We start from the raw sequence: 21,221 nt of genomic DNA, 5'->3' as shown, positions 1-21,221 counted from the left end.
ACAGAGTAGACAGAATTCAAGTGCAGAGAAATTGAAAACACTGTTTGGACTGGGGGACAAATCTTTCCCACAGATGGTGGTGAATATATGGAACAAGCTCACCGAAGATGCAGTAGATGTGGGTACAATTATAACACTTTAAAAAAAAATGTGGTCAAATTCATGGATAGAAAAAGGTTAGAACAGAGACTCCTAACCTTTTTGAGTCCATGGGCCCCTACCATAAACCGAAGGGTCCTTGGACCCCAGGTTGCGAACCCTTGGGTTAGAAGGATGAGCCAAATGCAGACAAATTTCGATTAGTTCAGGAAGGTACTTTAGTCAGCATGAATAAGTTGGGGAAAGGGCATGTTTCTGTGTTGTTCCTTTGACTCAGCACAGCAACCATTTTGTGTGCTGCAAGCTCCCACGAATAAAAGTTTGTGATAGCGTTTGGGTAATTTTGTAGGTATGTAGAATTCCAGGCAATGGTTAGTAATCACCGGCGAAGATGAGGAGAAGTACATCAAGAATTTTGTAATCAAATAAAGGGAAGGTTGCCAGGAAATTGGAATGCACCCTCCTTTGGTACCATAAAATGTTCTTTGCATCACTCTAATCTCCACCGGATTGATTGAAAAAAGAATCATGAAATTGAGTAAAGATTTTGAAAGTATCATGGCATTTAGCACAGAGAATTATGAGCTGATATGAATGTTTGTATTTTCCATCAGGAGATGCCTGCAGAGTTCTAATCTGCTGCATCATTGCCAGGCTGACTGAATGAGGTAAGCTCTCCAGAGCAGCATGGTAAAACAGGAAGGTTTTGCCCACAGCGAAAGACTTTAAGAAGGGGGATTGAAAAACCTTGAGTTTCTTTGGAACAGTGGGAGCCGAGGGGAGATATAATTGAGATGTATAAAAGTAGGAGGTAAATGGAAAGATTCCATTTTTAATTGCCAAGGGATCAAAAAACCAGGGAATGAATTTACCATATTTAGTGGAAGTATTACTGGAGAGATGAGGATTTATTTTTACTCAAATAATAGGGTCTGAACAAACTGCTTGGAGGGATCCTTCTCCTGAAATCTGATATTTTATGCCGGTTCAGTGGATAGTGCTGAACTTCAATCCCGACCTCAGCTGAGGCCTCTTCAGAATTTCCATGTTCAGCCCGTGATTGTGTGAGTTTCTGCTGAGTGCATGAGGTTCCTCAGAGATGTGCTGATAGGTTAATTGTTCATTGTTAATTACTCTGTAGTGTAGGTTAACAAGTAAAAGGATTACAGTGGTCTAGATGGGCATTTCGAGGGAATTAGTTGCGGAGTGATGGGGAAATAAGGGGTTACAACTGGGACCAATGGGATTCCTCTCCTGTTGCTTTTATTTGTACTTTATTCAGATGTGAATGACGGACAATTGGGCCATGTGGCACAGCCAGTACAGCTCCAATACCATGGGTTCAATCCTAATCTCACAGTCTTATTTGTGTATAGTTTGCATACTACCTCTCTGTGTGACTTCATTCTCAAAGACCGGCTAAATTTGTCAACGTGAGTTGGTCCTAGTGTTGTGAGTAAGTGGTTCAATCTTGGGGGAGTTGATGGGAATGTGAGAGAATAAAAGTGAAATGATTCTAAGTGGGTAGTTGATAGTTTTGTGGTGACAAGCTTGGCTGAGGAATGAGTTTCTGTGCTCTCTGACTATGACTAAAAATATTCAAATACTATACATTTGAACTCGGTGATTTTCAGTCAGATTTTGTGGTGCTTGACATAACATTATCAAACACTGATGAAATGTAACCCAATCAATTTTCAGGAGATATTAAGTCAAAACTTGCGAATGTGGCATTTATCTTGATGTCAGGGCAAATAATTTGAGTTCCTATGATATTCTCACAGCCATCTTGAAAAAACGGCAGCAATTCTCATTGTCTTTGGATATCTCTACCTCATAATAACACTGAACAGCAATTTTTTCCCCAAGTGTTGCTTCCTCAGACCGCTTGAAGCTGAACACAAATGTAATTTCACACTACTTGTATCGAATAGGAATTTGGAGAAATGAGAAATTAACTTTTACTGAATACATTTAATTGCATAATAGACAATAGACAGTAGGTGTAGGAGTAAGCCGTTTGGCCCTTCTAGCCAGTACTGCCATTCACTGTGATCATGGCTGACCAAACACAATCAGTACCCCGTTCCTGCTCTCTCCCCATATCCCTTGACCCCGCTATGTATAAGAGCTCTATCTAACTCTCTCTCGAATGCATTCAGAGACTTGGCCTCCACTGCCTTCTGGAGCAGAGCATTCCACATACCACCACCCTCTGGGTGAAAAAGTTTTTCCACATCTCTGTTCGAAATGGCCTACCCCTTATTCTTAAACTGTGACCTCCAGCTGTGTTGATGCTTTGCAGTTCAAATAAGCTAAAAATGTTGTATTGATGATTTTTGTTTGCACAGTGTCTGGGACTTCTTGCTTAAACGTCCAACAATAATCAGCCAGTATTGATGGATTCCAGTTGCCCTGATACCGTTTCTCCATGACTGCAATGTCCTGGTGAAACCTTGCATCATGCTCATCTCTGACAACAGCCATGTTTGCAGGGAAGAAGGCTAAATGGGAATGCAGAAAATGAATCTTTAGTGAATGCTGCACCATGTTTTTGTACGGTTGAAGCATGTTGTTAACCAGATGCATGCAGTTTGGTGCTCTGTAGTTGCCAAGAAAATTTTCCACAATGTCCTGAATACCTTCTGTCAGTTGCAGAGGGAGGTGTTCAGGCCCAGCAGGCTCAGCTTTTCAATCAGTTTCTGAGGGATGATTGTGTTGAATGCTGAACTGAAGTCTATGAACAGCATTCAAACGTATGTGTCTTTTTTGTCCAGGTGGAGGGTGATGGCAATAGCGTCCTCTGTTGAGCGGTTGGGACGGTACACAAACTGCAAGGGGTCCAGTGGGGTGGGGGGGGGGGGGGGCAGCAGGGTCTTGATATGCCTCATGACGAGCCTCTTGAAACACTTCATGATGATGGATGTAAGTGAAACCGGACGGTAGTCATTTAGGCAGGGCACTGAAGACTTCTTCGGCACGAGGACAATGGTGGCGGCCTTGAGGCACATAAGAACGGTGGTGCTGCTCAGAGAGATGTTGAAGATGTCAGTGAGAACATCAGCTAACTGGTCTGCACATCCTCTGAGCACTCTACCAGGGATGTCGTCTGGTCCAGCAACCTTCCGTGGGTTGACCTTGCACAGGGTTGTTCTCACGTCGGCCACGGAGAGACACAGCACCTGGTCATTCACAGGAGGGGTGGACTTCCTCGCCGCCACGTCATTTTCCGCCTCAAAATGGACGTAGAAGTTATTCAGCGCATCTGGGAGAAAGGCATCACCTGCACAGTCAGGTAATATTGTCCTGTAATTGGTGATGTCCTGGATGCCCTTCTACATGCGCCGTGTGTCACCGCTGTCCTGGAAGTGGCTGTGGATTCGCTGGGTGTGTGCACGCTTTGCCCCTCTGATGCCTGCGACAGTTTGGCCCTTGCTGTTGTTAGGGCTGCTTTGTCGTCTGTTCTGAAGGCGGAGTCACGGGTCCTCAGCAGCGCACACACCTCCGCTGTCATCCATGGCTTCTGGTTAGCGCATATAGTGATGGTCTGGGACAGAGTAACATCATCAATGCACTTGCTGATGTAGCTAGTCACTGATGCCATGTACTCCTCTAAGTTGGCCTTTCGGGTTCTTTTACCTTAAACTCTCTAAGCAATTCTGGTTAATTGCATAATACATAATCCAGAATAGCTGATCCCCTCAATGGGCTCAATCACAAGTTGCTCTAAGAAGCCATCTTGTAGACACTGTAGAAATCTTTGGTTGTCCTCTATTAAGCTCAGTTATGCCAGGCAGTGTTATGAGTCAGTCATACAGTTTGGTAACAGGCCCTTTGGTCTAGCTGGCACATGCCAACCAAGAAGCCCACCAAGCTTCAAAAGACTCTTTCCGAAGTCATCCTCCCACTTTGTCCTGATCACTGAAAAGATTCTGAGGAGTGATAACCATGTAGCTGAAGTGCAGAGTACCCAAAAAGTAACAATCCCATTATCTGAAGGATGCAGTTTGTTTTTAACTATTCTTTATCGCAGGTGATGAAACAATAAGGAAATTGTCAAGCAGCCAATCAGATGAAAAGCTCATTGTGATCCAAGGAAACCAAACCACTACTTGCACCTTGAGTGCATCAAAGCCCTGGCCAGGCCTTAAAAGTTATTGTTACTCCCACCTCTTAAAATTATTCAGAAGCCCATAAGACAATACATTTATATGAATGGCCAAATCATGCTATTACTAAAATGTCTCATCTCTCATTTTATCCCAAGACCTAAGTATTTCTAATGCACAAAATGGGTGGTACACTTAGTTGTTAAGTTCAACCAGGTATCATGAAACAAAAATATTTCATTGGTGTAATTTATCATTTAAAATGCCATTAGGGTAGATTGCGTACTTTGCCCTTCATTATAATGCTACCTGGGTATTTCCTGCTGGCAGTAGCTTGCATGGTTTTCTACTACCTCATCGTTGCTGCGTGTACCAATAGACACAAAGTCAGAGCCTAAGTGTACATTTCACATGACACACATAGTAAGGGAGCACTGGGCAGCCTTGTAGGTGGAGAGTAAACGGTCGTGCTGGGGAAAGATAGGACAAAACACACCTTCATTGCTTATGGCCATAGTTCACCTGTTCCCTTAATTAACAGCATCACTCAAGCTCCACACAAGTGAACCCACTGAGACACAGCTCCATTTCCTGCAGAGACTCAAGCTGTGATTGTAGTCATTAGCCACCATGAGGTCCAGGAACAATGACTGAAATGCGGAGAACTAATGATTAACATCCCATTTAAGCACTAGTTTGTTTCAGCTTGATCTCTCACACACCCATCACCCCCCCCCCCACCCCCCAGCTTTAGAATAGTGTTGGGATGTGGGAGGAAAGCAGAGCACCCAGTGGAAACTCTCAGTCATGGTAATAGAAGTGCAAACTTCACACAGACAGCACCCGAGGCCAGGATCAGTCCTTGTCCCTGGAACAACAAGGCTGCAGAGTTAACTCCTGTCCCACAGTACCACACCACAATGCTGCCGAGACCTCACCGTGTTACATTCATGTCGCATTTAGCTGCTGTACCAGCAGAAGTTCAAAAGTACTTCTTTGGCTATGAAACCCCTCGAGACATTTCAAAGTGTTTCATAGTCAATGAAGTATTTTCATTGGCTCTGAGAGACCTTAAAATGTCTCAAGACATGATAAAAATCCTACTTCGAAGGAAAATTTAAGACAGAATTACATTTACACAGATTTATGAACCAAATCCAAATTTTCAAGTAATTTATAATTACATTCCATTATCCCATCTGCAATTGTTATCAATATTAAACTGAGGCCTTTCAAGCATACATTGCATTCATCAAAAATAACAATCATTTACCTTACAATCAGAAAAATGCACATTCCAATAATGAATTATTAATTTTTTAAAACTGGGATATTGTTAACTTCTGGTTAATTGCCAAGATCTATCTCTAATCTTAGCCATTTTAGGCTAGATGTTCAAATCTTTGCACTGTTAATTCTAGAATGGCCAACTAATTTGGATTCCCATCCAAATAGAAACATATTCCTCTCTTAGATGTCAGTTCCTACTATGTAGTCGTTAAGAAACAGCACACCTGGAATTCACAAACATCAGTACCAGGGATTCAGCTTCTAATTCAAGGGCTGAGAGATCTACTTGCTGGAAGTGAAACCAAAGCAAGAGAAGCAACTTATTAAACAATCATACACGTTGCTAGCAAGCTACGAAAGACACTTGTTTGAGCACTTCTTAAATGATGGCCAAACCGGAATGATTATCTTTTGAGGGTATAATAAGTATTGCAGCTGCAAGCTTATAAACAGATGACTAATAAAATAAATTTCTGTAGTTAAAATTAATTGCTCAGACAATACACATATTTCCTTAACACTCTAAAATGGAACTCTGAACCAGAATCAGGTTTAATATCGCTGGCATATGTCGTGAAATTTGATAACTTAGCGACAGCAGTACAATGAAATATATGATCAATATGGGAAAAAAGATAAGCAAATCAATTACAGTAAGTACATGTGTGTGTATAAATTTTGTATATAAATAAAATGGTTAAATTAAAAATAGTGCAAAAATAGAAATATAAAACATGAGGTAGTATTCATGTGTTCAGTGTTAATTTAGGAATCGGATGTCAGAGGGGAAGAAGATGGAAATTCCCCATTGTGACATTTATATCTGTATTACTACAAAATTACTTAGTGAGAACCAGATCACATTAATCATACACTTGTTCGTGTGTGTATTTTTTATTTTAGTTTGTAGTAAATGGTCAGTGACGTTCTAATTTAGTCCACAGATTGTACAAGAAATACATAAAAACATTACATCTGGAATGTTCACAGTTCAATCTATAGGTGAACGCGATCTAACTTGTGTCGACATTTTCTTCTATGTTCCACTTTCAACATCTTACCAAAACACGCATTTGAACTATACATCTTAACAAAGTTTAAATCAAGAAAGATGAGCAATAATTCCAATTTAATTTTAATGTAACATACACAATTCGAGTTATAACACAAGTAGTTTTAATTGAACAATAACTATCAATGATGCTCAGCCATAAACAAGAGTGTGGATCAATAAAAGGCACTTACCTTTTCCTAAATGTGTATTTATGCTCATGTATCTTGCCGTCCCGGTAAGGCTTTTATGTTCTCTGTAAGGGATGTGCTTTTTTGTCTCTGGGTCTATGTACTCTTTTGCAAGCCCAAAATCTATTATGTGAATTACATTCTGATTTTTGCTCCCCGGTCGCCCCACCAAGAAGTTCTCTGGCTTTACATCTCTGTATATCAAGTTCTTTGAGTGAACATACTCCATTCGGGAAATCTTTTGGGGTAAGAAGTGGAAAAATATTGTTAGCATTGTTCATTGAACATAATAAGTAAAACATAAAAAAACAGTACTAAGAACAACTTCCTTGCCGAAGACAATACGCACGACAGAACAGAAGTGAAAATCTTCATTAAACAATTTTAAACAGGGAATTGCAAGAACAGAAATTGTAAAGATTTCTTGTTGAAATTGTCCAGTGGTTTAATGCATTGTTCATGCTTTGCTTAAGTTGTGCAAAATTCTTAATCATAAAATTATTTTGTTAATGCACTCTGCAAAAATAAGAAAGAAGAGAAGCCTATTTTACGTTTGAGTGCCAAAAATCTCTGACGATGCTCTAATGAAAGATAATCTAATTGTTAAACTCATCTTCCACTTTATAGTTACTATACTGCTCAGCTCTTTTGTTTTTTAAGTCAATGTGCCTACTGGACTTAAATTACATTTTATTGGGATTTGTCAATTCACCGATCCTTTAAAGAAAAGGCTTTAAAAAATAAAATACACAATGAAGAAAATTTTAATAGCATTGAAAACTGTGGTAAAACATCTAAGCTGTATTTTCTCACGTATCTATTTCCAGCTTCTGGCTACAGTCTTGAGGCCACCTCTTCTCATTCCATTTACACTATATTTGTTTTCCCTTGGTTTTCTTCAGGCCTTCGCTTGTTATCATGTCTCATTTTATTTTGCTCCTTTTTTCAATATTCCAACCACTCAAATCCTTACACCTTCACCATGCATGGTTTTGTATCTTTCCAATACAGGGACTATGACAAAGGTTCACCAGATTGTGGCCCAAGGTAAGTGAGATTGCCCAAGGAGGAATGAAAGAGCAGATCGAGCCCGTACTCTCAAGTGTAGAGCAAGTGGAAGTAACACTGTTGAAATGATCAAAATTCTTAAACTTCCTTAAAGGTCAGATGCAAGGATACTTCCCTTAGCTTCTCTCCCCTTCTCTTTTTGACCTGCCCTCCAACTCCACCCCCCCCCCCCCCCAGGCCTTTCCCCTTGTGTGCCACCAGTGAGGAACAACTGAAGGGGGGGGGGGGGAGGAGGGAGGAAGGGAGGAGGGATTGGATGCAATATCATTTGAATGGTGAGAGACAGAGGAAGGATGGACAGAGGTTTGGGAATTAGAAGAAACACTGAACTAGGGAAAAATTGAGGATAATGCACTGAAAGAAACAAGATTCAGAGAACATCATGTATGAGGAGTTTAAAAGTAAGATGGTTGATGAAATGGAGATGCTAGTTGAAGCAGGTGTGAACGAGGAAGATGATAATTGGGCAATGTGCTTGTTTCCAAGCTCTCTTACATATATGCAAACCAAAATGGTCTCCAGTCATCTTAAAAATCCGTACCACTGACACGCATTCTGCCACACTCACACAGAAGCAGCAGTGGTGTAGCACATGGCCATTCCCCAAAAGTGGCTGAAAACTGTCCTGCTATCCCAGACCAGGACTCAGACACTTTGGCACTGATGTTGCCTCCCTGACTGAGATGCAAGAGGCAGGTGACGGCCAAATTTGTGAATGTACCAGCGCAAACCAGGAGAGGAATGCCCTGTCCTTGCAGTGACAGGAAGTTAGTCTGGCATCTCAGTCACTTCCTCGATTGAGTAAGTGGATATTTTGTGAAAGTTAGGCTCATTCCTTTGCAGAATCAGCCTGCTATGCCTGGAAATTAAGAGTTGCGGTCAAGGAGGACTTGTACTCTGACTTTGAGAAAACTGCCATGTCCCACAGGGAAACAAACTGACCCAGATTCAGAAAGGATAGAAGCCTCTGGTATTACATGAACGGCAACAAAGGAATGGGTGGGGGGTGGGGAGAAACCTCAACAACACTATCAAGAAACAGTTTAATCAATGCTACCTCCATTCCAGAAAGCAAGGTCATTCCAGGCTCAGTCACCCAGCTCCAGCGCACAGATGACTGTTGGCATATATTCAGATTCCAAACACTTTTTTTCTTCTATGATGAATGACCAAGTTCTGAGCCATCACCTGCCAGTGCACAAAGGCACACCAAAAACTGGGCCTTCAGCTAAATATACACAAAGGTGTTTTTTTTTTAAACCAGCATGTACATCCTGTCAAAGTCATGACCGGAGAGACACTGGGAAAACATGGACCCATTTCCCTATCATCTCTCAGGAAAGGCACTGATAAAGGAATTTGGCATCTTCGACATGCAAGAACAAACTTCATCTGTCAGAAGTGAAAAAGGAAATAAATATCAAGACCTCAAATCCACCACGAATCTCAATACCTATCAGAGAGCAGCATCAGAACATCAAGCACCTCAAGATACTGGACAAACACCACCGATGCTACCCTAGTTAAATCAGCAAATTCACTTGCAAAATAAACAAACCACATTATAGCATATTCTCCTCAAGCCAAAATCAAGACCCTAATTACATTCAGCCAGTGCCCAAGAACAGTCAACGTCACTCACAGTTGCCAACAGTGAACTCGCAAAAGAGCTACTCTGCTCAGAACTCCATCAGGGCAAAATAATACTAAAATGCATAGAGGAAGCAATTCAAGTAGGTCCTCAAATCTTCAGTAGGAATCCCCGGGGTATGATCACACTGAAAGGAAAAGAGCTTCCAGGAGGGCATTGAAAACCTTGAATCCATTCACTGGGAGCATAACTCAAAACTTGTGGATGGTAGAGAAAAGTGGCACCAAGATTAAAAGTAAATCAGCAATGATTTTATTGAATAGCAGAGATGTGAGGAATCATCAGTGAACAATATTATCTACAGAGAGGATTAATGAGGTACAAGATTCCTTGTTGCGAAGAGTTGAAGCTTAGGATCACAGCATTTGCATGTGAGCAATTTTGGGCCTCTTATCTAAGGAAGGAGGTGCTGAAATTGGAGAGGGTCCAGTGGAGGTTTACGAGAATGATCCTGGGAATGATAAAGTTAGCATATGAGGACCTTTTGATAGCTTTAGGCCTGTACTCACTGGAGTTTAGGAGAATGAAGCAGGATCATTTTGGAAAACTATCGAATATTGAAAGGCCCAAATAGGGTGGATGTGCAAAGGATGTTTCCTATATAGCTGGGGAGTCTAGAACCAGAGGGCACAGCCTCAGAATACAAGGACATCGCTTTACAACAGAGATGAGGATGACTTTCCTTTGTCAGCAAGCAGTGAATCTGTGGAATACATTGCCACAGATGATTGTGGAGGCCATTGAGAATATTTAACACATATGTTGACAGCTTTACGATTAGTCAGGGCGTCAAAATTTACAGGAGAAGGCAGGAGAATGGGGTTGAAAGGGATAATAAATAAGCCATGATGGAATAGTGGAGCAGACTCTATGGGCTGAAAGCCTCATTCTGCTATTATATGTCTTATGGTCTAAGAGGACTGGTGTTTGTGTGAGCATCACTGGAGAAGGAAATGGACAGAAAACTGAATTTCCTTTCCTTTAAGTAAAAGAACAGGTCCAACTGGCTACTTTCAAATTTTTTTCTGCACACTTCAGGGTTTTAAAGTTTAATTTTGCCACTGCTCAAATGATCTAGCTTTTCTTTGTCTTCTTCTCAGTCACACACAACCAGCTGGATGCATTCTTGTCCCTCTCTTTACAACTTCCTAAAACAAGGCTGAGTGAACTAAGTTGAAACCCTGTCTAACTGATACCTTAGTATCACTTTAACCAGCACAGAGCGTTTACTCCGGGTGACCCTGTTTAAAAAAAAAGAGCAATCATGGAAAAAGAAAACCAAGAGCAGATTAAACTGAACCAAACCTCCAAGTATAAACTCAAACTAGATACAAAGAGGTATAAAACCACAGATAGAGGGGGCAGTAGCAGCATCAATAGAAAGCTAAGTGATAGCTAATAATATTATAAATAATATTAAATAAAGATCATCTATACTATCACCCATGATTCTGTGATTTTACAGAAGAGAGAAATTAAGACTAGGCAAGATCTGTGTATGATTCACTATACTGTTGCAATTTGCACCGGTAATGGGCTTGCTCTGCTGGTTTTATTGATTGTGCATTTGCAGCAAGTTGACTGATTGATACTTCGTTCCGCAATTCACAGAAATATTCATATTCAGTTAATATTGAAGTTAACAATAAATTATCAACTTTACATTATTCTTTCCAGATGAGTATTGTCATCTGCTGTAAGACCCATTTCAAGCAAACCTCTTGATTTGCATCAAAAGCCACATGTGAATTCGTGGGGGGAAAATTATTCTAGAAAACCGGAGAAGAGAAAGATAAAGATCTTTTAGGTATTAGCTTTATTTGTCACAGATCGGAAAATAATCACAACCCAGTGCTTTAAATAGTTAAAAAAGTGTACTTCTGAGTTATACTGCACTTCAACATTGCAGCAATACAGGAAATTTAGAAGCAAATTTACAATTTACTAAGAATAAAGGTCCGTTGATGATTAATTAACAAGTTCTTTTTGAGTAAAATGAGCGCCTGAATACTTACAAGCTGTATAGCTATCATAAGCACGGTCTTAAGGGAAAATGTTCTGTCACAGAGGTCAAATAAATCTTCCAAGCTAGGTCCCAGTAATTCAAGCACCATGGCATTGTATTTTCCACATGGACCAAAGTAGTAAACCTGAGGAATTCCATCTGTAAAGGAAGGTGAAAAAAAAGAGAGGTTTAACATCACTGTATTAAAAAGCTGCAATCTTCACACTAAACTCTAAAACCAGGGTCCCAGGCACGGCATCACCACGCTATTAAACTGTAATGGAAAATTCTTACTGATTGCATTAATTCTTGACCCTGACATAAAAGCAACTGTTTCATGACTGCAAAGTCCAAGTTACAAGAAAATTTTCACGCATGTTCAAAAGGTAGATATAACATTCAAAGAAACCGTAGCCCTCTAATTGCTACCATGAGCTACTCTTTTGGAATTCAGGTTGCAATCCAGCCTGGACTAAGAAAATTAAAGCCTTTAAAACTATCAGCTTAAAGGGTCTGGCAAAAATCATTGGAACATACACCACAGAAACAGGCCACTCAGCCAAGCTCACCCATGCCAAACAGTGGAAACCTTCTGTATTAACCCCATTGGTCCAAAAACTAGATCTAGGGAAAGGAGGAAGAAACTCAGAGGGGCTCTGAGGGAGACCTTCACCAAGAGAGTGGCGAGTACCAGGTACTGCCTGGGAGAGTGGTCGCAGCTGGGTCACTGACCATATTTAATAAGTGACGAGTGCTTTAATCACCCAGGCATAGATGGCTATGGACCAAGAGGTGGACAATGAAAATAGGGTGACAATTTTGACCATTTCACTTTGGGTGAAAATTCACAAAACAGCCTGTAATTCAGCATAATGAAATTAGATCATTCCTAAAAATAACAATACTACAAAAATGCACATTTCCTCTTTTGTACCTTGCTTGGCTAATTTACAACACTGTGATGAGCAAAAAGGGATCGCCACTCAGTATGTAACACACTACACTTAACAAGGATGCCCTTAACAGAAACAGCCAAGAAGTAATAAGTATCTGAAGGCACTTGGGTCCCTTGAGCGTAACAAGCACAAACTTGCAATATACAGCCTGCATAAGTTGCTGAAATGACTTATTATTTTCATTACCCCAGTCCAATTAAATATTAGACTTGCATAGTAAAAATGATTTGATAGGTTTCTATTTCAAAGGAGAAATAAAGGTGCCACCATCTCACAATTATCCTGATACAGGTTGAGTATTCCTTATCCAAAATCAGAAAACCTACAAAATCCATTTTTTTTTAGCGCTGACATGACGTCACAAATGGAAAATTCCACAAGTTGCTGGGAAAGTTTCCAGGCGATTCGCAGGTCTCTGCGCACCACAGACAGTTTTGAAAACTGATCTCACATGCAGTATGCAATGAACAGAAATTAATGAAAAACAGAAAAATATTCATAAAGCAAAAAACAAAGAGCTCGATGGTCCAGCATCGGTGCGAACATATGCCGCTCAACAGAGTGCTGATCATGAAAAAAGCTAGAATCTATCAGGACGAACTGAAAACTAAACGTATTTGTGAATATTCAACAGGCTGGATGCAGAAATTTAAGAAAAGGCACAGCATTACATTTTTTAAAGCATCTGCTGATCTCGAAAATCTAGCACCAGAACAAGTCTTCAATTCTGATTGTTTTTATACATTCCATAATGGCACTAAATTTTTTAAAGCATCGCTGATGGAAATCTAACACCAAAACAAGTGCAAAATGATGAACGTTTTTGTACCTTACACACAAACTAAGTAAAATATAAAGCGTATTGTAATCTTTTAATCAAAACATGGCATCATAGGTGGAGACTGAAAGCCTGCTGCTGTTTGTTGTTCAACAGCCGATCCAGATATTCCCCAGATGCTGTTGTGCTGCTCTTGTTACCCTGCACACATTATATTTTCATAATATTATTGGTACATCATAATTTTTACTGTTAAGTATCGTATATGTGATGAACAATTGTAAGACAAGGAATGCTTACTGGTAGCATATAAACTCAAGCGTCAGGAATGATGGCAATCCCAAGCTATCTCGTTACATATTCCAAATACTGAAAAAATCCTAAATCCAAAGCACTTCCGGCCTCAGGCATTTCAGATAAGGGGTACTCAGCCTGTGCAAGCTAAGGTTGTAAATTTAAGTTCTACAGATTTATGCAAGCTGCATGACACCAGAATAAAATCAATTGAGAGTCCTTAACTCTAGCAAGAAGGATGAAAAAGCATGAATCAAAAACCAATTCCAGGCATTCTAATGATGGTTTCTGATAACAAGGACAAGAATAGGAAATGCAGAGGCATAAAATGATTTCATTTTAAAACCAGCTATAAAGAACCCATTTCAAAGATGTGTCCATTACAAGTGAAGAAGAAGCATAAACCACTCATATCCGAAGAATGAACAAGGTCCCAACTTGCTGTCCAAATAATGTCAAAACTATTTGCATGTCCTCCCCACATCCCCTTGAGTTAGTCTTGTGCAGAAGCCACAGAAACCTCAGGCAAAGACAAACATTCAATCAGACATAGAAATCAAGAAGTCTGCCTGTGCAGATGTGAAACTCTGATAATTCAGAGCTGTGAAAAGTAGAATACAAACGTCTGTTTTCGTCCTCAAGTGACCACCGGGTAGCGAGAAGTACAGTACTTGCATTTGCACATAAACACATCACAGAGAGCTAAAACAAGTTATTTTGTCTAAATACTGCTTTTTACTTGACAAAATGTTAACTCAGGTCTTATTTGCTGGAGGTTTAAACAAATAAGCTGTCTCTTTCAATCTGTTCATCCGATATTCCATTCCTTCCGATTATCTCACTTTCTCTGACATGACATCTTATTCAGTGTTTTAACTTGTACTTCAGACATTGTGCCATTCTTTACACAAGGTTTAAATACTAACCAGTAAAGGAGATACGTAGTCACTTGCTCTGTGCTCACTTGAGTGATACACAATTTCCTCTGCCTTATAGTCATGGGGATTAAAGGAAAAAGAGCATGTCAATTTAATGGTCACTAGCCGGTTAATGGAACTTCCACGGTGTTATCTACAAACCCCATTTCCAGAAAAGTTGGGATGTTTTCCAAAATGCAATAAAAACAAAAATCTGTGATATGTTAATTCCCATGAACCTTTATTTAACTGACAAAGGTACAAAGAAAAGATTTTCAATAGCTTTACTGACCAACTTAATTGTATTTTGTAAATATACACAAATTTAGAATTTGATGGCTGCAATACACTCAACAAAAGTTGGGACAGAGTTAAAATAAGATTGAAAAGTGCACAGAATATTCAAGTAACACCGGTTTGGAAGACTCCACATTAAGCAGGCTAATTGATAGCAGGTGAGGTATCATGACTGGGTATAAAAGTAGCGTCCATCAAAGGCTCAGTCTTTGCAAGCAAGGATGGGTCGTGGCTCACCCCTTTGTGCCAAAAATTCGGGAGAGAATTGTTAGTCAGTTCAAAAGGAACATTTCCCAACGCAAGACTGCAGAGAATTTAGGCCTTTCAACATCTACAGTACATAATATTGTGAAAAGATTCAGAGAATTCAGACATCTCAGTGCGTAACGGGCAAGGTCGGAAACCACTGTTGAATGCGCGTAATCTTCGAGCCCTCAGGTGGCATTGCCTATGAAACCGTCATGCTACTGTGACAATTATAGCCACCTGGGCTCGGGAGTACTTCGGAAAACCATTGTCACTTAACACAGTCCGTCGCTGCATCCAGAAATGCAACTTGAAACTGTATTACGCAAGGAGGAAACCATACATCAACTCTATGCAGAAACGCCGGCGAGTTCTCTGGGTCCGAGCTCATCTCAGATGGACTGAAAGACTGTGGAACCGTGTGCTGCGGTCAGATGAGTCCACATTTCAGCTAGTTTTCGGAAAAAACGGGCGTCGAGTTCTCCGTGCCAAAGATGAAAACGACCACCCTGATTGTGATCAGCCAAAGGTGCAAAAGCCAGCATCTGTGATGGTATGGGGGTGCATCAGTGCCCACAGCATGGGTGAGTTGCATGTATGTGAAGGTACCATCAACTCTGAGGTGTATATTAGGATTTTAGAGAGACATATGTTGCCATCAAGGCAACATCTCTTCCCGGGACGTCCATGCTTATTTCAGCAGGACAATGCCAGACCACATTCTGGACAGGCTTCAACAGTGTGGCTTTGTAGACACAGAGTGCGTGTGCTTGACTGGCCTGCTGCCAGTCCAGATCTATCTCCTATTGAAAATGTATGGCGCATCATGAAGAGGAGAATCAGACAACGGAGACTACGGACTGTTGAGCAGCTGAAGTCTTATATCAAGCAAGAATGGACAAAATTTCCAATTGCAAATCTACTACAATTAGTATCCTCAGTTCCAAAACGACTAAAAAGTGTTATTACAAGGAAAGGTGATGTAACACAATGGTAAACATGCCTCTGTCCCAACTTTTGTTGAGTGTGTTGCAGCCATCAAATTCTAAATTTGTGTATATTTGCAAAATACAATTAAGTTGGTCAGTAAAACTATTGAAAATCTTTTCTTTGTACTTTTGTCAGTTAAATAAAGTTTCACGTGAATTAACATATCACAGATTTTTGTTCTTATTGCATTTTGGAAAATATCCCAACTTTTCTGGAAATGGGGTTTGTAAATATGGCAATGGATGGCCAGCCACAGGAAGATCAAAATTGATTTCAAGTTGTTAACGTTCTGGAAAAATCTAGTACCTTCAGACTGATGATTTTTTCTTAATATAACTGTGCATCAAAGGATAAATAACTTTAAAAAAACATTTACACACAAGACAATAGCAAGCTGTAACAACCACATCCCTGACCAGGAGAAAATGGCAGTCAGGAGGGCTCTCCGCGGAAAGCAGCAGAGAGCCACATCTCAATGACAAAGGTGTGCTGCAGACATGACAGCAATGACTGTTCTTCAACGTGAGTATGGAGTGAATGGTTTCGTGGCTGGAGTTGGTGTGGAAGGAAGATAAAGCCTAAAAGATACAAGCTGATTCTACAACATGGTAAAAACACTGGTGTCAAAATCTATCATCAACAGTTTATGGCTGGACTGTTCCTTCACTGCCAATGTTTCCAAACCGAATTAGCAATCCGTCAGTTCGGCTAATCCTTGTTAATAAAATTATATGTTTAAAACAGGAAATTCAAATTGGAAAATTCAACAAATGGTATCTATCAATAACTGCACATTCATAATAATCAACAATGAGACATTCTTCAGTATACCAGACTGAGCTCAACTGAATTATTTGATATGTAAAGTCATGGCCAGCATTCCAAATCGACCATTCTGGTAAAAGTCTGTCAGGGAATCATGAAACTTTTATTACAAAATAAAAATGTGACTCACAAGGACAGCACTTTTAATGCTGGCATAGAGCCAACTGCAAACTTTTTAAAATAGGTTCCTGCTAAAGTGCACTTTTATTTACCAACAGAGTCACATGGTCATATCATTGTTCATGACTGCCACTTACAGATAAAAACACTGATCTCCAAATCTTAAGGTCTGAAATAGAAACTCAAAATGTTTAAAGCATAAAAGTCTTTGAGGAAAGATTTATTCATGAAACACTAATAAATATTTCAAATGGCACTAATGAAATTATTGTTGATTTTCAGTATTTGTTCTACATTGTTTTGTTCTTTTAAAGCCGCACACGCAGAACACTGGAGGAACTCAGCAGGTCAAGTGGCATTATTAGAAATGAATAAACAGTCAACGTTCGCTGAGACCCTTCTTTCAGGTCTGGGAAGGAAAGGGGAAGATGCCAGAATAAAAAGGATGGGGTGAGGGGAAGGAGGATAGCTAGAAGGTGATTGGTGCATCCAGGTCGATGGGAAAGGTCAAGGGCTGGAGAGGAAGAAATTTAATAAGTGAAGAGAGTGGTGAAGAGAAAGGGAAAGAGGAGAGAACGGTGGGTGGGGGGGGGGGGGGCGTGATAAGAGCCAGATGAGAAGAGGTTAGAGGCTAGAGTGGGGAAGAGAAGAAGAGGGGAAAGGGAAGGGGAAGATTTTTTTTATATAAATCAGAAGTAGAAATCAATATTCATGTTATCAGGTTGAAGGCTACTCAGATGGAAATATAAGGTGTTGCTCCTCCACCCTGAGAGAGGCCTCATCTTGGCACAAGAAGAGGCTGTGGGCCGACACAGCAGAATGGGAATGGCAATCAGAATTAAACTGCTGGGCCACTAGGAAGTCCGCTTTTGGCAGATGGAGTGGAGGTGCTCGACGTAACGGCTCCCCAATTTACAAAGGGCCTCACCAATACAGAGACACATAAAGCCTCATCGGGAGCGCCGGACATAATGGACGACCCCAGCAGATTTGCAGGTGAAGTGCTGCCTCACCTGGTAGGACTGTTAGGGAACCTGAATGGAGGTGAGGGGGGAGGTGAATGGGCAGGTGTAGCATTTGGGCCGCTTGCAGTGATAGGTGCAGGGACAGAAATAAGTGGGGAGGGACGAATGAACAAGGGAACTACAGAGAGGGAGAGATCCCTGTTGAAAGCGGGGGGGGGGGGGAGGTAGAGATATGTTTGGTGGCAGCATCCCTTTGGAGGTGGCAGTAGCTGCGGAGAATGATGTGCTGGATGCAGAGGCTCATGGGGATGCAGGCAAGGACAAGAGGAACTCCATCACTGTTAAGGGGTTGGGAAGGTGGGTGAATGGGCACATTCAGGAAATGGAGGAGATGCAAGTGAAGGAAGCATTAACAGTGACAGGGACAAGTGCCTGTCATTCTGGAGAACAGATTCTATATCATTCAAATTAAAAGATTCTATGGTTTTCTTCAATCAACAGTCACACCTTGAAATAAACAACAGGAAACAATGCCAAGTACTACCAAAAAGAGTACAAGATTCACAAAAATGACAGGGTACAGAGCAAAATTAATGTTCAACCTGTATTTAATCCTTTGGTAAAGGACTCTGTGCAGCACTGTTTGTGGACAATGTTTCAGAGAAGATCTGAGAGATTTATGGGGGGGGGGGGACAAAATGAGTGACAAGAAAAGGCAGCATTTCGAACAAAGACATTTTTGACAGGTGCTCAAAATCATTAATTGGTTCAAACAGAGTGATGTTGGGCGCTGATGCTTTTGTGATCCAAAGGTTCTTCCAATGTCAAGAATGAAACCAAAATCTTGTTGTTCATGGTGTTTTATTAAGTGCTACATTAGCAAACAAAAATGAACAAGCCAGACACGCCGAGAGAATAAAAGGCAAAGGGAAAAGCAGTCACGGTGTTCCATACTCACACAAGAGGAAACAAGATTCGAATGATAACAATTAGCCTATAAAATAAGCAGATTCAAGTGGTGTGACATCTGCTACGGAAAACTAAGCTTCTAGAAAAATACAGAAACAACTATACTGTAATTGCTGGAAAATTCACTGAACAATTACATGTATTGAAATGGTTATATAAAAATACAAACAAAAACAGCAAAGTTAAATTACAAGAAAATAGAAGGAAAATACCAATTCTACATCTCAATCCAACACGAAATAAAGCAAACCTGTCCTTGGTGGAAGACATAGTAATAAGCAAAAGAGCAGGGAAAGATAAAAGCAATAGGAACTTTACACAGCAAGTGATCACAATCTTGAATACACAGTGGCAAAACAGGTGGCAAGTTTAGGCAGTACAATGGTGAAGCTAGCAGAGCTGATGCCTCATTGGTCCAGTGACCCGGGTTCAACTCTGAAGTGCTAAGTGCATGGAGTGTGCACTGTCTCCCCTTGACCTCCTGAATGCCCCGATTTCCTCCAATGCATGCTGATTGATGGGTGAACTAGCCTTGCTACCGGTATATCTGGTGGCAGGAGAATCTGGGAGTAGACTGGATTACAAGAGGATTAGTATTAAATGGGAGACTGATCGTCAGCACACACTTAAAGGTCCGAATGGGCTGTTTCCATTCAGTATACTCTGTAACTTCCAAAAAGGAAATAGTAAATACTGGAGGGAAAAATACTGGATAAACAACAGAGAATGGATTTGATATTTCTCCATGAAAGCACGAAGACAGACAAGTCACTTTCTATCTGTGATTTGGAGATATGGATGAATTGGAAACTTTGACATTAATAGTTTTAATAGAATTTAAAAGTGCTGTACTGTTACTTGATCTCATTTTTATCCCTTTCTCTATTCACTTCTTTGGTTTAATAGAGAATGCTGAAGGCTAGCTTTAAAGGATAGTATCTGTTGTGATCACCAATAGCTCTTAGATCTCCGTTCCAGTCAAAACATTGAAGAATTCCTTAAGTGGAGCAAAGAAAGTCAAAGCAACCTCCTTAAACCCAGAATTGGCTTGATTGGCTGAAACTAACCAATTAAAAGCAAGGAGACCTGCAATTAAACAATTTTCACTTTATGCATCAGAACACAAATGGGTGATTAACAAATTTAATGGCCCAGAAGGAAATATAAGCATGGACAGGTACATTTTCTACAACTCATTAGAAAGTGAAAACTCTTCCAAAGCTTTCTACTTTGCTCTTAAGTGTGTGCTGTGGAAATACATCAGTCAGCACATCACTTGAAACAGTTTTAACTATATTTTAGCTCTAATGGAGAATGCAAGCTAAGTCATTAGACCTCTATATTTTTTTCCATTAAGCAAAGACTAATGCTCAAAAACACTTACAAATGTATCAGCGTTCCTCCATTTCTAAGAGGAAATGCTCCACTTGTTTAAGCTCAGTTGATTTATTATCAATGTATACATTATACAACCTTGAGATTTGCTTCCTTACAGGCAGCCACAAAACAAGAAACTCAAAAGTACCCAATAAAAAAAATCCAACATACACTCAACGTGCAGAGAGAAAAAAAATCAAATTGTGCAAACAATAAAAACAAGCAATCAGCATTCAGAACAAAAGTGAGTTCACAGACATAAAGCGCCGAGCAGGCCCGCAGCCTCAGTTCATCACACAGTGGAGCAAAACATAGTGAAGCTTGCAGATGTGAAACCTGGAGAAGCAAACAGAACCAGCATGGCCCTTGCCTCTAGTCCTAACACACTGCCTTTTCAACCTATTTGGCCTGGTGTTTAAGTCATCCAAACATCAGGTTGTTCCATGCTCAAAGACCCAGGCCCTGGCATATCAATACGTGTTGGGCCTGGATGCCACCACCTTGTTTCAATCCAACCTTTCCAAATCAGCCCAGTGCTTAGATCAATCAAACATCGCTGTCGGTTTAGGTGAACGGGCTCCGAAACTCCTCCGTTCTGACTTTTCCTCATTTCACACCCCAATTTCATCTCGGCCTTGCTCTGACCACTTCTCCTTGAACATGCTTTGACCTTTCTCCAAATCTGTCTCGCACCCGCACTCCTCGAGTCGGCCTCAGTAAGAGACCTTGCAAGCTCTGCATGCCTTGAATGCTAACTCCAGCCGAGTAGTTGCAGAACCCTCAGAGTTAGGAACCAAGTGTGCATCAAAATGATGCATCCAAGCCTAGATCAACTGGAATCAGACCAACTCTTGGCTACCAGAGGCATGTCTACCAGCAGAATTTCCTGTTTCTGTTCTTCAAACATAAAATAAACTCAATTATAATCAATGTGAACAGGAAAATACAAATTTCCCTGCTTTGTGGATACCTAGCCGTTTCAACAATCGCAACATAGAGTATTGTGCTTGACAATAAGAAACT

General features: G+C 40.5%; 1 protein-coding gene across 4 annotated transcripts in view; it reads right to left on the bottom strand.

The window, feature by feature from the left end:
• LOC140740356 (casein kinase I) overlaps positions 1 to 21,221 on the bottom strand; it is a 233,163-nt gene that overhangs the window by 62,375 nt on the left and 149,567 nt on the right. For all 4 annotated transcript variants that reach the window (XM_073069505.1, XM_073069513.1, XM_073069518.1 and 1 more), the window contains exons 5-6: positions 11,475 to 11,623; positions 6,744 to 6,978 (exon numbers count right to left, since the gene is read on the bottom strand). In XM_073069505.1, coding sequence (XP_072925606.1) covers positions 6,744 to 6,978; positions 11,475 to 11,623 — 384 coding nt within the window. The remainder of the gene's footprint in view (positions 1 to 6,743; positions 6,979 to 11,474; positions 11,624 to 21,221) is intronic.

Source organism: Hemitrygon akajei, chromosome 2, assembly GCF_048418815.1.
Source record: "Hemitrygon akajei chromosome 2, sHemAka1.3, whole genome shotgun sequence".
Lineage (NCBI taxonomy): Eukaryota > Metazoa > Chordata > Chondrichthyes > Myliobatiformes > Dasyatidae > Hemitrygon > Hemitrygon akajei.
The sequence above is the reverse complement of the archived record's forward strand: the minus strand, read 5'-3'. Positions and strand labels throughout refer to the sequence as shown.